This window comes from Nylanderia fulva, unplaced genomic scaffold (genome assembly GCF_048542155.1).
Source record: "Nylanderia fulva isolate GAGA-0341 unplaced genomic scaffold, ASM4854215v1 Scaffold40, whole genome shotgun sequence".
In the NCBI taxonomy this organism is placed as follows: domain Eukaryota; kingdom Metazoa; phylum Arthropoda; class Insecta; order Hymenoptera; family Formicidae; genus Nylanderia; species Nylanderia fulva.
The window spans coordinates 1,160,749-1,177,358 of NW_028190477.1; the positions used below are offsets into that span (position 1 = coordinate 1,160,749).

The 16,610-nt window shown below is 36.1% G+C and overlaps 1 protein-coding gene across 6 annotated transcripts in view; it reads left to right on the top strand.

Moving 5' to 3' along the window:
* The first annotated feature begins 400 nt into the window (after positions 1–400).
* The window catches only part of gish (casein kinase I gish), a 37,342-nt gene continuing 21,132 nt past the window's right edge, over positions 401–16,610 (top strand). The window contains exon 1 of one of the 6 annotated variants that reach the window (XM_029309736.2): positions 401–2,218. In XM_029309736.2, the coding sequence (XP_029165569.1) occupies positions 1,984–2,218 (235 nt within the window). In that variant the 5' untranslated portion in view covers positions 401–1,983. The remainder of the gene's footprint in view (positions 2,219–16,610) is intronic. The other 5 variants (XM_029309739.2, XM_085486152.1, XM_085486150.1 and 2 more) reach the window with 5 other exon arrangements.

Genomic DNA, 16,610 nt, shown 5'->3' on the forward strand with positions numbered 1-16,610 from the left:
GTCACGAGCACATTCTTGTGCACATGCGCGCAGTTATTAGCATAATAAAAGAACAGCTGTGTCTTCATATTTATACGCGATTGGTCAGTTTCTTTGTGCGAGAAATTATCAAACGAGATAGAAAATGTAAATTATCTCATATTTAGTGTATGGACAGTGCATGTATTTTCATTTAATTTTCTTTTAATTTCTTGTGAGTGTTGCGTGTATGATAACAAACTGAATTCGAAGCCGGCAAGCGGGACGTGAGTATCGGATAGAAGAATTTTGTCGGACCACGTGACTTTGACAGCTGCATACTTTTTTGCATCATTCAATCGACAAAGATCTCGTATAAATTTGTTTTCATATTTTTTATCGCTCCCATATGACGGACCAAGCGATCACGTGACCACTCGGGGTCGCGGAGTCACGTGACTCCCGCGCATGCGCGGAAAGCTCCCTCTGTCCGTCAGCACTGGAGGACGTCATTGCGGTTGACAGGCCTGCCGGTGTCCGTAGCAACTCAATTCACTCATGTCCCGTCGAGCGTGAGGGGCAGGATCGCTGTCCCGTCGTCCGCGAGGAATTTAATCGCGAGTGAGACGAGTTTCCGGGAATCTGTGACGGTGCGAGATCGCGCGCGGACGACTCCATGTAACGCGAGGACGTCGCTGCGACAATCGTGTCCGCCGTCTGCGAGTGAATAGTACGGAACGACGAGAGGAGAAAGAAAGAAAGAGAGAGAGAGAGAAAACGAATATGTGAGTGAGCGAGAGAGAGCAGCACGTTTGTCAGAATTCGGCGTCGGTAGTGATATAACAAATAAAAAGATCTCGTGTATCGAATCGAGTACTCGAGTAGGAGATTCTCGAGAAGCGAAAGAGTGCATCGGGAAGCGAAAGGAAAAAAGAAGAAAGATATATACGCGCGTGCGACACGCGTAGGTGGACGGAGGGATCCTAGGGAATTTTGGCGTCGCGCCGTTGCCTGTCCGCGAGCTCTCCGCGTATCAGCCGAGTGAAGTCGCGTCGAGTCGCGTCGAGTCGAGTCGAGTCGAGTCGAGTCGAGTCGAGTCGAGGATCCCGCTCTGGATCGCGGGGCGAGTTGGCGCGGGCGCGCGTAAGTAATGGAGGTGTCGAGAACCGCGGGACGCGCTCGCAGCAGCAACATCATCAGCGGGAGCGACAACGGCGGCTACGGTAATGCCGTGCTGGGTCGTCCGAGCGTCGCCAGAGCGTGAGTTTTCGCGCGACTCCTGTCGTCGACTGTCGTCCCGGCAGCCGGCATCTCGGCGGCGGTCGCCGGCCACGAGAGACGGCTCGAACCTGCTATGGGATCATCGTTCGGAGCGACGACGCCGTTCGACGCCGCACCGAGCCACGTCCTACGATCCCGTCCGCTCCCGTGACGCGAAGAGCCGGGAAGAGGGAAGAAGCGCGTCCTGGATACATATAACGCGTCTGAGTGTCCGTTCCTCGGAGTGTAAATAACACTACTGCTACTGGAGCTTTTGGAAGAGGAAAGCCGCGCCGGGCGCGAGAGGTTAGGAACTCGGGAATTGATTGCCCCTGCGAGGTGGCATCGTCCGTCGAACTCTGACAGTTAACCAGCTTCCCCCCCCCGGCACACTCCTTCTCCCCCCCTCGCCCCCACCCTCTTCGCCACCGCCTTCCCTTCCGCGCCCTACACATCTCTAGTGTACACCGCGCCCGCGCGTGCCCTTTTCCGCTCGCGGAAACTGCGACGAGTATAAGTGTCGTGTTCTGTTGTGGTGCCTCGTCGTGCCTCCGCGAGTTCTCCCAGGGGGGCACACGGGAGAATTATGCCCTGCGCGGGGATCGATCCCCGTCGCTGATATACGGAAACTTCGACGTCGTCGCCGGCGAGCTAGTGCGGTGAAAAAAAAAGGAAGAAAAAAATCGTGCGACTGCGTGCTCGATCCCATCCGTCATCGGAGTTTTACGTGCAACCGCAATCGTGGATAACAACGGCAGGTACGAGATGCAGAAACGGGAAGGAAGAGAGAACCGCGCGGAGAAGGAGCTTGGGGCGCGCAACTCCGAGCGCGAGCAGGAGGTCGCCAAGCGGACCTCCAGGGGCAGCGGGAACGCCGCCCGGTCGAACGTGCACTCGTCCCGGCACAGCGTCACCTCGTCGTCCGGCGTGCTCATGGTCGGCCCGAACTTTCGGGTCGGCAAGAAAATCGGCTGTGGAAACTTCGGGGAGCTTCGTCTCGGTGAGTCTTTTCGACCTTCCGCTCATTTCCCGAGAATCGCTCGTTTTCGAAAGAAATAAAAAGAGACCGATTACGTCACGAAATGCTATCTTTCAAAACGATCATTAAGAAGGTGCACAGTTTTTGTCTCATTATTGCGACAGTCGAAGCATGGTATAATATTATTTTTTTTTTACAGATGGGAAAACTGTTTCATAATTCGCGATCTCGATTTTAATGATAAACTTTCTGAATTTAGAATCTATTTTTTCTTAGCAATAATTTATAAGAAAATTGACACAGTAGATGAGAAATATATTGCATTTTTTTCATTAATCTCTGTACCTAATTAACTTCATATTTTGACAGAATCTTAATTTGAGTCTCCGTGATGAAAATATATAATATCGAAAAGATTGTGATAAGTGACCTTTCTTGATATTTTCATGTCGAGGAAAAATTTATTCTAAACTTGTCAAAGAAATGTCATTCTTGTCAAATTAAGATTACGAGTTATGAGACACTTTTTTTATATATATAAAAACTTCGCGTATATGATAAAAATCCATTTCGAGAATAATTTTGAAAATAAATTTCTTTCTAAAATGATTGATTCGATCAATAATATATATGCATTTACGTTGAATATTTTTTCTTATTGTTAGAAATCTCCCGATATCTTTTTTATATTTTTATATATCTTAAGTCGATTCCTCTTTCTTATCAAGAAAGATACCGAATCGTAGGATCGATGCCAATCTATGATTATCATCGCGAAACTAAATAGACGAGAGAAAATGAGATTTGCCACACACACACACACACATTCAAGAGATTATTAAATAAGAAATATTACTATGATAAATTAGGTTTATTTATTATGAATACATACCACTGAAAAAAAAAATTTGTTAACTGGACTAAACCTTCCAACTAAATTTACTTTTTTGTTAATTGAACATATATTAATATTTAAGTCAAATATACGTTTTGTTAGATTTAATATATTGCATTTAATTTGAATATTTTTATATGTTTAATTAACAAAATAATATTTAATTGAAAGGTTTAATCAAAGTTAACAATTTTTTTTTCAGTGCACGATATATGAACTTAGAGTTACGAAATAATAATTTCGAATTACAAATTCGTAAAACAGGAAATAGATATTCCGAGAAAGGAAATTTTGAAATGATGTCAGACATGAGAATAATTTGTTTTTCATTCTTCGCGTAAATTAAAAAATAATCAAAACTTAAATTTATTCACGTGTTTAGCATTTTTAGTCACGCGCATAGAATTATTAAGTAATGTTCACCATGTTATTGCGATCTGTTTTCGTAATAACAGTGTGTGAAATTAGAAATTATCAATCCCTCGCGAGATTCGCGCCGTTTCTCCGTGACCGATGACGCATGTCGAAAACAATGATTCTAACATCGGGAGAGGCTAACGCTCTCTCGATTATCACGCCAATGGCATAATACAAAGTGATTCTGCATACTGACGTTACTATATGTAGGCCGGAAGTCTGCAAATATTGATGCTTCTTCCACAAAGTGCCAACGTGTTTTCATAATCATTAACCGCAAACAGCACAACTTATTTTTCACTTATAAAAAACTATAAGATTTATATATAAATATATAAATTTTATATATAATTTATATATTATTTTTATATATAATTTAATTTTATATATAATTATATATAAAACTAAATATTTAACCTGCGTTCTCTTTAATTAATAAAGAAAAGTATATAATAACTAGCTTAAAATTAAAATTAGTATCGAAATATAATTATTTTCCCTTTAAAAACTCTCGAGAATTTGGAATAATTCACCGAAAAAGAAACTGCTCTTCTTTGGTATATCAAAATACTTTATCTTCTTTAGAAATGTGATGTTTCTCAACAGAGAAATCTCTTTTACTGTGCTGACGAAATAGGCTGACACAGCGAAACGGCTTTGCAGCTTTGATGCTCTTAGAGGAACATCTTGGTAACGTTTCATCGCGCATTTCCAGACTGTGCGATGCTCGGGGAAGCATTAAATTTTCTAACGTAATGACCACCGTTGTTACTACAAAAGCGTTCGTGCGGAAAATCCTGCAATGTTTGACTCTGCACAGTTTATACGAGTTGCGATTTTGCTAAGGCATTATTACCCATTCATAATGATGACTTTGTTGTTAGTCATAGCCGCGCAAACAACACGTTCAGTGTCATCGCGCGTTGTCGACGCGATTTGCTCATTATATCGTTTGTGATAAACCAGTAATTACTATCATAGGATATTAATATATCGTTATATCAGAAAAGATAACGAAATTTATCTTGTAACCTGTATAGTTTTGTGCGTGTACCGCACAGATTAAGCCCAACACAAAAGATTAAAGAAATACCTAAAGAGAATATTAGAACAATAAATCAATTTCTCCCTAAAAAGAGAGAGTGACATGTAAATTGTACATGTAATTTAATTTTTAAGTCTTCGAATTAGATAGCATTTTTATTTTTTCAAAATTATGAAAAAAAATAATCAAAATTCATCTTAAAGAAATTGAAATAAATTCTTCTTTTTAATATGGTTAGTGACCATTTTTGTTTTAATTATTTTATTATTTTATAATTTATTCTTTGTTTATTTAAAAAAATAAGACATTTCAAAATTAAATTTGTAGTACTGGAATATTAATGTATCGTACAGTATATAGCGTGTGTTTGTAATTCGTAAATACGCTATCTCTGTTGCGAACTCTTGTACAAGCGTGTAAGTGCGTCTGTATCATCATCATACCAATGAGATAGACTGCGAATGAGATAGACACATTGCATCGTGGCCACTCTAATAGAATTGATAATGTCCAAGACAGTCAAATGACCATCGTACAATAGCAATTTTTATCTCTTCAAAATGAATTTAAAGGCTTTTCATTATAAGAAGTTTACCTTTAGTAGAATCTCCACATAATATCTAACAATAAGTCTGCTATTAACTATTTTACATTCTTATAACTATACACAATACAATAGGTACAAATGTAGGTATATTTTATATTATAACATTTTTAAAATGCTTTGGATAAGAAAAAGATAACTTTTTTCATTTTTATCTATTGATTTCGTCATATTAGATTAGCTTTAGAATTATCAGTGAAAAGAATTGTACAAATAAATTTATATAATTAAATAATTGAAACAAAATTATCACTAATATTATTAAAAAATACTTATTTTGATTCTTTTTTTTTTAGACGAATTTTGACTATTTTTCATAACTTTAAACAAATAAAAATGCTATTATCAAATTCAGCGACAAAAATATAATACTACATGTACAATTTACGTTACATAATTTATACGGAAATATATTTTATTTTATCCTTTGATTTTCTGTGTAAAATATAACATTTATTTGATGTAAATGTAGAAAAGATAACTCTTCGTATCTTTTTTCCCTGACGACATCGCGTAGCGAATGAGAGAATTTTCAGAAACCGCTCTTTGTGATTCATCTTTGAATACTTGTGGATGAATATCTGTACGGTTCTCTCTTCCATTGGGTGCCTTCTTGAAATGCTTGTCGTGACCGGCGCGTGAGAGTCTGTGCTTCACATGAAAAATATATTTAAAATTTATCGAACGGTTCTACACTATAAATGACAATCGAGTTAGATATTGCGTTACATATTTTTTCTCGCGAATGAACAGTTACGCTTAAAATTAAATACGAAAAAATAAAATTCTGTATCGAAAGTAGATTTTATTCTAATACAATTAAAAATTAATAATATAGGAAGAGATTCAATTTCCAATTCGATAATATGGAAAAAGATAGCGTCTAATTAAATTCTCACCAAAAAAATTAACTCCAATTTCCTCAAAATTATAAATCTGACGATTAATATATATCCTGTGAAAATAAAAATAACACAACTATATTTTACGCAAGGCACGAGAACGGTAGAGTTGCGTTTGGTGAATTTGGTGACATCTGATATACCGTTAATAACGGTATGAGTCATTGATAATTTTAAATTGCCTGGCCACATTGCATCGTCTTGTTTTTTTTGCTCGCACTGTCGTGACTATGCATTATTAATCTTTCCTTTCATTGACGTTCGTCAAACAATCGAGAGCGTCGAAATATGAATAATTTCTTTCTCGAGAGACAGATGATTCACGTCTCGAAAATATTTCCCACATTTTCCATGCTGCTCAGAAATGATTTTCTCGCTCTTTTAACGACAACATTGATGATTACATCAGTACAGTAACGACGCGAACAACACACTCGACACCGGGATGAATCGGAGCCCTTCATTGGCTTGACCAGCTGCCTCGCGCAATGAGAGACACGCGTATGTCGTTAATGTTGTTATGCATGCGTTATCAGTTTATCGCCTACCTCGTGCTTGTCTTGTCTCACTCGCTCGAGGGTCATAAATGCGTTTACTCGCGGCAATTGACTCGCCGCGCGCGCACCAAGTACGAATCCCGACTAAAATTGTCGGCAAATTGCTTTCCGGACTGCTGCTGCTACATCGCACCGAGTTTGGACCCGAATCGTATACCTCGTTGACCCAATTTCAAACCCCGATTGCACAACTCGAGATTTTTAGAAGCTACATAGATATATACAGGATACAGTTGCGCGCATAACTACGCTAGTAATCATTAATTTACGCTTTATTGAGAAAATTAATTTTTCGGCAATCAAATAAAAGTAAATTGCGATTATAAAGTTTTTATATGTCAAATACAATTTTTCTAAAAATATGCACACAAAAATTATTGACAAATTTCAATTTATATGTTAATTTTTTTGATACTGTTATCTTGTAGATCGATTGGCAATACATCTCGAATAAATCTTCAAGTTAAAGTATCACGTATAAAAATAGGGCAATTTATGTGTAGAGAAAAGCGTGAGTCACTTTATATTGCTAAGTATATGATAAGGTCTCTCTCCGTTTTTTTTACGCAGCAATCTTTTTCCACGACAGCCGGAACTGTAATATGTGTTTGAGGACAGGAAGTACGAAATTCCAAACCGTAGGCCGCAGAGTGGCATACACGTAAGACCGATCTTCCGGTCCTACCGAGGGAAAATAGGGTGGGGAGTCGATCGTCCTATTCGCCGTACTTTCCCACGGTCACGTCCGACAAAAATTGATCGATTCTTCTGAGAAGCACCCCGATTCACCCTTCTTATCTCGATGGTCCTTTCCGTTCTCGAGAAGAACATTCGAACGAATTTTCATAGCTACTAAAACTATATAAGTGTTCTTTATTTTTCGATACCATTAAATGCAAGACGCAAATCAGCCCTTTATAATACATCAATTATATATTTTATATATATTATATATAATACATATATAAATTATTTAATAAGAAAAAATATTTTTTGATATAAAACGTCTTCGAAATTGATATTCGCAAAAAGAATCTTATGTGAAGAAAATTTATTCTACAATTTCAATTTATTAAAAAAAAAAAAAAAAAAAAAAAAAAAAAGATTATCTTCTATTTATTGCGTAAAAGCATTCGAGAGAAAAAACCTTGATGTAGAAATAAACCCTTCTTGCGAGCCATAATTACGCGCGACTTCTGTTCATGGATCAGCTGATTCCCAGCAACTGTCCAGCTGACCCTCAAATTCTCCATATTTGCCTTTCACGATGCAGCTGTTATATCGTCGCTGTAATTTTCCAATCTTTAACCGGTCCAACTCCCCAGGTAGAGATACACAATTATCATTATCGCATCGCGTCATGACTCTCGTATATTTTTTATCACATTTTATATTTTAGAAAAATAATATTATTAGCAATTTAATTCAAAATTCAATTTGCGTCTGCAATTTAATCTCCATTTGCTACCTTATTCACATTATTATTGCGATTGGTCTGTAATTTCTCTTTTATCGGATATTATTATTATTATTATTATTATTATACAGCATGTTTCAAATCTAACAAATAACATTATTTATCCACGAAAAAAATAAGCTAAATTTTAGCTGCCCTTACAACCGTATTACAATCTGAAATTTAGTTATCTTGTCTAAAGTTTAGCTCTGATAACTAATATTTTTAAGCTATTGCTTAACGACGAATTCTATAGCTAAAAAATATTAACTATCGTAGCTAAAATTTAGGCATGATAACTAAATTTCTCGTGTAATATAGGGACAACTAAAATTTGTTTCGATGATGTATCTTCGGATACTTCGATATTTATGTTTACAGAGAAAGAAATAGTGAGAATTAATTTTGTTCCATTTTTCAAACAAGTAATTAACGCTACTCGCGCGCGCGTTCATTCGACAATGTGATACAACGTAACGAATACGAGCTCACGTGACGAGAGAACAGTGCGTGCACACGCGTGCGCGTGCTCTTGTACGTAGGTTCGAGGGCACGTACATAGCAACCTGTCTGCTCGACTGGCTCGACGCGGTGCGACGACTGTTCTCCGGATGACTCAGGACGACAGACCGCACTACCGAGTGAAACGAACAAGCCGCCGCGTGTTGCACCGTGCAACGCCCTTTTAACCCTGCTCTTGTATTCGTTTCCTGTACACGTATTTTAGTATGTTGGAATTCGAGATCTTAGACGCGCTAACATCAAGTTTTTATAGTTGTTGCATCAACCATACTCTCGTTTCCTTGCATTGTCTATAAGTAGCGTATATTAAAAATTAGTATAATTATTTTGCACGTCTTTTGTGCAAATTAAGGATTCATAATTAAAAAGCATACCTAAGCCTTGTGTCAATATCAAATAGTTTCATGGTTGTATTAGAACAAACAAATTTATTTGCATTTTATTTTAAACAAATTTAATCAATGCAATTATTAATTACTTAAAGAATAAAAATTTGTAAGCGTTTAGTAATTTTTTGCCAAAAATTCTGTAAATTTTAGTTTAAACTAGATGGATACCGGGATAAAAGTTAAAAGCGGAAAATCGATGAAGCCACGAATTTAAAAAATGCAATTAGCACACCTGGCTTATATCACAGATTTATATCGCGTGCAATTAGTTGCGTTACGAAATCAATAACATAAAAATCAAGATCATTGATAAATCTTTATTAATCTTTATTTTGCGTTATATTTTTATTTTGCGTTGGTGTATACCTATATGTACAACATATAGCAGATGCGTAGATGTGTCTATATCACAAACGAAACCCAATTATTCTAGTCAATATACACTCGTTCATAAATCAACGGTGCTCTGTGTGCGCAATCAATAAATAGTGAAATGCTACACTATTGACGTAATATTGGCAATTTGTTGAATATCCAACAGTTATTCAGCAGACTTTCTAATATTAAAAAGATTGAAAGATGATACAATACAAAAATTGCAATATAAATACCATACATAGCATTTTTTGTATTAATAAAATTCATCAAATAAGTAAAGCATAAAGGAAAAGTTTTTTTATAAAGAATGTGATTTTTTAAAAATCAGAAAGAGAAAGAATTTAAAAATCAGAATCAGAAATTTCGATCAAATTGCACAAAGCCATAACATTTGAAAATCATATTAATATCTACATTGAATATCTATATTTTTTTATGACAGTGTGAGGAAAGAAAGTATGAAAGAAATAATTGCTTCATATTTTTTATAAATAAATCGTCAAAAGTATTATAAAATAAAATCCGATTAAATTGTTTCTCGTCAAAAGTAACCCATGAACTTATAAGCTATAAATAAATTTTTCCTAGCCACTTAAACTGCCAATTTGAATTATTCATATTTCCGGAACGGGAATTTTACAGACCTTCGCGATAATATAATTCAGTTCCTCCACTATTTAACCAACGGAAATTCCGCGTTCTGTGTTTCTGATCTCCGCGTGCGATTTTTATTTATTTCCTCCGTCTTTTCTCCCGCGCGTTTTATATTCCCTGGTCTACTAAGTCTCTCTCTCTTCTTCGTCCTGCTCCCCTGTAATGTGGTCGGCTTTGAATAAAAATTGTATCGCGTGCCCCATTGAAAGTATCGCGGTGTCCGCGCTATCGTATCGAAGTGAATGTGTGCGTGCATCGTTCTTGGTGCATTCGCGCCCGTGCAAGTGCATCGCCGCCGTCGTTCCGCAAGTTAACTCGCGTCGCTCTCGAGTTACGTGCCTCTTGGCAATGACTGATGCTGATGCTTGCCCACGCGGATTGCTTGCGAATTTGCGATGCCTTTGCAGCGCAGGTAGCCATGCATGGTCGTTTACGATGACTTTCGCGAGCGCAAGCTTCGACTTTCGATGCACATTTCTTAATTAAAGTCGGAAAGCGTGACACATTCATCGACGTTAGATGATCTGTTGTTGATTTAAATTTTTCCAATGAATAACAAAGTCATTTCTAACTCTATGATACACCCTTTTTTAGTTTAAAATGTTTTTCCAAACATTCTACACACGATGTCAATTTAAAAGTCACAAATGTTACACATATTTTTTACATTCGACAGGCAAAAAATGTATGTCAGCAAAAGTTTTTATTTACAGTAATCAAATTTCTAGTTTTATATAACAAAATATTTGTTTGTTAAAAGTGATTTTTTAAAATTTAGTTTTGACTAAATAATTTAACAGTACAGCCATTTCGAAAGTTATCATAAAGTTAAATTTGTTTTTATTCGACTGTGTAAACACTAATTGGATAATGTCAATCAAAATTTTAGAGTTACAAATAAAATTTGGTTTCCATAATTAAATATTTTTCCTAGTAAATCTTATTTGAATTTGTTTTCTTTTTATTTTTGTCTCGATACAAAATTTCCTAAAAATTTCGATAATTTACGATTAATTATAATAATTTATGAGTTATTTTATGTGAATTTATTCGGTATAAATGCTACCTTCTGATTTATGATACAGTCGGTGAAATATCATAACGGGTTTACGTACGTAGGTCGATTCATCGTGCTGACGTCGTCCTTACGAACGTAACGTTCGTTATAGCCGTCGTTGCCACTTACATCCGCAACAAACTCCAGGAATATCTGCCTATATGTGTGAAAGTCAATATCTCGTGCACCGAGAATGCGTTGGTGAAAATTTATCTTAGCGAAAGAATACATAGTACGATCTCTCAAACAAAATAACATCTCTTCAAAAATACTGATTTTGTCAAAAATTATGTATAGCACAAGTTATCTAGTTTTAAGATATAGTGGCATTTAATGACTAATTTTGTCTTATACATAAAGAATTATTTTTTAGATATAATTATAAAATAAAATAATAAAAGAGTTTTCTAATCCTCCTGGATAATAACCTCTAATAACATTTTATAATAATAATGCGATATAAATGAGTTATTTTTTTATATTTCACCAGTAAAATTCAAGACTTAAGAATATTTTATAATTTTTTTCAATGCGCTATAAATATCGCGTGCACGGAGAAAATTTTCTCTTAGAATTTACCCTGAAAAGCATGGTAATTGTGGAACAATGTGGTATTGGAAGAATTTTATAAGACTTTCTCTAATTAAATATTGATTACAAATAAAAAACATTAATATGTACATAGTAAATTTTATTATGTTTACATAGTAAAATTAATCGAACATATTTTATATCTTATTGTAGTAGATCTTAATATTTTTTATTGTGCTAAATATTAATCAAAGAAAGAAAGTCTTATAAAATTCTTCCATTATATTGTCCCACGATTAACATGATTTTCAGGGTAAATTCTAACAATAATTAAAAGAAGATTCTCTCTATGTATATATTTAATATAGCAAAAATAAAAATATATGAAAAATATGATTAATAATTCAAATTTCGAATTACTTGATATTGAAACGAAAAAAAGAAAAGATTTGAATGATATTCCAGGATTGAAATATAGTTAGAAAAAAATGCATTAGTCTCTCAGTAACGCCCAATGCATGCAAGTCGTGAGTGAAATTAAACTCGCTTGAGAGACGGAGAGAGCGATCTATGATCGGACGTCTTGTTTTTTTCGAGTGCTCGCGAACAATGGTCTCCGACGAGACCAGCGTGATGAGGCCGACCGTTTTTACGCGTCCTCGTTCCGTCACCGAAGGAAATTGTTGCCGCGGATAGAGTTCGCGCATAGAACCAGAGAGAAGGGCCTGTACAATAGCGAGGTCTTCCCGACGACGATGGCCTCTTTAATCCCAAAGGCCTAAATGTGCAGCTAGAAAATTCCATTCCTTTGATCGTCTATACACAAGGTGTTCCTCAACGAAGAATACATCAACTTTGTTACCTGTTTTGCGTCTTAGCAACCGCACCCTCTCTCTTTTTACATATTTTTATTTATATAAGGTAATTCGAAACTTATCGAAACTCCAATACTTTTATTATAGAAGAAAAATTGATTTAAAATTTCCCAAAGATTAAACGAAAGGTGGGAAGGGGATGATAGTTCTGGGACACCATTTATATGCGACAGCTGTTAACCAGCCGACGTTAAACGCTATCGACGTGATACTCCAAGAACAAACGTCACTCTTCGATGATGATTCAAGAGTGCCTCATCCACGAACCAGTCCATTAACCTTTGTCCGGCCCGGTGTATTGAAATATCCTCCGTTCTAAGCTTTTAAAAGCTTCGCACGCTGCGTAAGCGGCGTTTAGTCGAAAAATTGTCGAAGAAACTTAAGATAAATATGAATTCGTCGGGCTATCGAGAATACACTTATCTCTAGCACCCGCTGTGTTCTTCGTCGACGGTACGCGATCGGTCTCCGACTCTGCTGCACGTGCTGGTACCCTGACCTACATTCACACCTACGTGTGTTTAAGTCTATGTCTTACGACGGTCGATCGCGCCATCGCATCGTTCGTTCGTTCGCCGGAGAACTCGGCCTGGCAACCGGACGGCCCGATTTAATATTTTCGAAATTGCGGGAGGCGTCTGCAGAAAAACGTCCGTCCGCGGTCTGCCTCTAGCTAGCTGCTGTCCTACATTTCGCTCTTACGCCTCGCGTCATAGGGCGTATCATCGGACCTGTTGCGCTCTTCTCTCGGACTGCCGCTTCCTTCCTCGCATTTGAATCCGATAGCGATCCGGTCAGACGAGCGCAAATGCGAGGCAGATGCTCTGGCCGGAACGTGGAAGCGAAAGCTGTTTGTTTTAAGCGTCTTCGAATCAAGATTTACCAATTAAATTCTAGTTCTTTATAGTGTAGAAACTCTCGCCGCTCTTGCACGTTTTTTCAATTGTCATCCGACTTTGTTTAAAAATTTAGAGAAATTTATATCGCGCGCCGCGGCAAACTAATAAGTTAATTTGCGATCAATTTTTAATTTCGTAATTTCATTATCCGTTGTCGGAGACGGAGTGCTTTCATACTCGACGATATATCTAGGTCGATCGCGTGTATTTTTTTAATTCATCCCCATCGGACTTAATTTCACTGCGGTGCATTTGCATTCGTGGATGAACGCAACATATCGAAATCTTTGCTGAAAAGAAATATCAGTTTTCGCGGATGAAAATGTTTGCAAAACATGCACAAGTATTCTCGAAATTTTGTTTATAAAATATTAATATATACACAAAATATAGAGAATTTTATGCATACACGGAGAGAATTTTATAAAATAAAAAATATTAATATTTACATAGTAAAATTAATCGAATATATTTTCTATTTCTTATTACGACAGATATTAATATTTTTTATTCTAATAAATATTAATTAGAAAATATCTTATAAAATTTTTCCAAATCATATTGTCTTATACGATTACCATTATTTTCAAGGTAAATTCTAATTATAAAAGAAAATTCTCTCTTATAGAATTTTCTTCTAACGTATAGAATTATAGGAAATTAAATTTTTAACTTCTTTTAACGTTCTTAAAAATATTCAAACTTTACTGTAGACTTAAAAAATGTAATTTTTTCAATTTTCCATCGAAATATTATATCATTGTATCAAATGAGCGTAAACTGTTAAATGTACGTAATCAAAACTCAAAGTGTAAACATGTATTTTGCCAGAGGGTCTTTCTTCCTTACTTCGGTGTTGTTCGAGAAGGATGGTCGAAATTGAATTCGTCTAGCTGGCGACATGTTTCCCATTAATGTTCGTAGCATAGTAGGAGTCTGAGTGCTAATTACCCCATCTCCCTGTTTTCTCTGTCCCTGGCTGACTTACGCGAGGGTGGAAATGGGTCGAATACTATCGCGTGAAGTTCTATACAGGGCGTTCTACTTTTATCGCATTATTTTCTAATGACAGATTCTTCGGCCAATTTGGAGTTAATAGAAATAGAAGGTAAAGTCGTAGAACGTACTACGATCCACGTTCTATGGTATTTTATGACGACAGTTTCTCGATTAAATACAAGTTGATCCTTTGATCAATCGAATGCAGAGGATACTTGTTTACAATTTTTGATATACCTCCTTTTACTTAAAAATTAAAAAGAAACTTTCAAATTACAGCTAAGATTCTAGAAAAAATATATTACTCTGCAATTCATATTTTTCGATCAAAGATTAAATGAACTTTAATCAAGTTTTAATTTAAGACAGTTGGAAAAGTTTCAACATTAAAAAAAACGATCTTCCTCGACATTTTCATTAATGAAGAATCGATTACAAATCGATCATAGAATTTTAAAAAGTACAACACTTGTATTTGCGATATCCGTATATAAGAAAGTGACGAAAAAAGGAGGAGATCGAAGGGTTCAACGAGCATGAAATCAGGAGTTTGCGACATGAATATATCATATCGTCCCATATTACTGTTGACATTGCTGGAATATCAAATATGACACATCACGCGCATATTTCATACTTTATATCATATTTTTTAGCTTTTGATATTTTATCGTTTCGTGACGATGAAGCTGAGTTCTATAAACGATTCTTGATAAAATTCCAATTTCCGTACTAATAAGGAAAACAGTTTGATTAACGAACAACTATACAAGATGTTATATGTAATATGATTGCATTTAATAGAACTATATGAAAAGAATCTTGCAGATAACATAAACGACTTTTTCATCAAAATTTTACATGATACTACATTTGTCCAAAGTTTAATGTTGTAAATATTTTGAGAGTTAACTATGATTTAAAAAATTAAAACGTCATAAAAAAGAGCATATTAATTTAAAGAGATAATACTAAATTTCATTATTCGCATCTTCGATAATGGGTAAACCGCTTTAATCGCGTCACGAACGATGGTCGTTCTTATCGATCCGTTGCTTCCCCTTTTCTTTATCTTAGAACGTTCTTCCACACGTGTGTTAACCCACCGTTATCGTTACAAGTGATTTAAAAATAGTCCCATACAGCCCTCGGTTTGCGTATCATCGGAAATTGCCATTGTGTCCTTAAATCAGTGCCGAACTTCCGCGTTAATAAAAATACGCCCTATTTTCGCCGCAGGCATAGTCGTAATCCGTATTATTGACTCTTCGTGGTCCAAATTAATTTAATGGAGAACAGTTGCCGCGCAGTTATATCTATCGCGTATATCGGAAAACTACGTAAAGCGTCCAGAGAGGCACGTATACATACATTCGCAATCGAATAGATCTTTTAATAAACGAATCTTGATTGACTGCCAGTAGCTATTTTTTTATTTCTATATTAAATGTAGAAAACGTGTACGCGACGATTTTAGAAAAAAAAAGTACCGTTTATAAGCTTGCGAATTTATTTCGGTACTTATAGTTTCATAGCTTTTGTATATAGCTTGCAGAAAGCAGTTAAATTTATATTTTCACTCGCGCAAAATAATTTATTCTTCTAAATTGTACATATATTTTTATCCCTCTTTAAACATTTCTAACGTCTCAATGTAATGACAATCTTAAAATGTCTTCATATATTATTCGCTCTACATCAAAATCATTTAAACGGCAATATTCATGAGCAGTAATTTATATTTTAACGTAGCTCGATAGCTTCTGGCATCAACACACGCATCAAATTGCACGTGTTGTGCGGTTCGACGTTTCGTTCGCAACACCTGCAGCCTTCTCTAATATACGTTTTTCCGTTGCTCGTCTTAGTGCCCTCGGGAACCATCGACCGTGTACCTACTTTATGCCATTTCTCTCTCGAAGCTCGAACGCGCTGCCAGTTTGTGGCATTTCACGCGGCGGACAGCTGCCCCTAGTAACGGTAGGAGAGACGCATACACATCGGCTGTCGAGGGATTCTCAAGGTCCTGTGTCGGCCTGCCATTGCTTTCGAAATTATCATTGCGCATTCTCTATTGTGATGTCCTATGGTGTAAGAAAACCTTTTTCAATCGCGCAATATCCTACGCAGTAATTAATAATATTAGTAATTATATCATTTTATTATTGAGTTATGTTATCAAGTTTTATTCTAAAGTTTGTTACACACACAGACAAATATATGTATATGTATA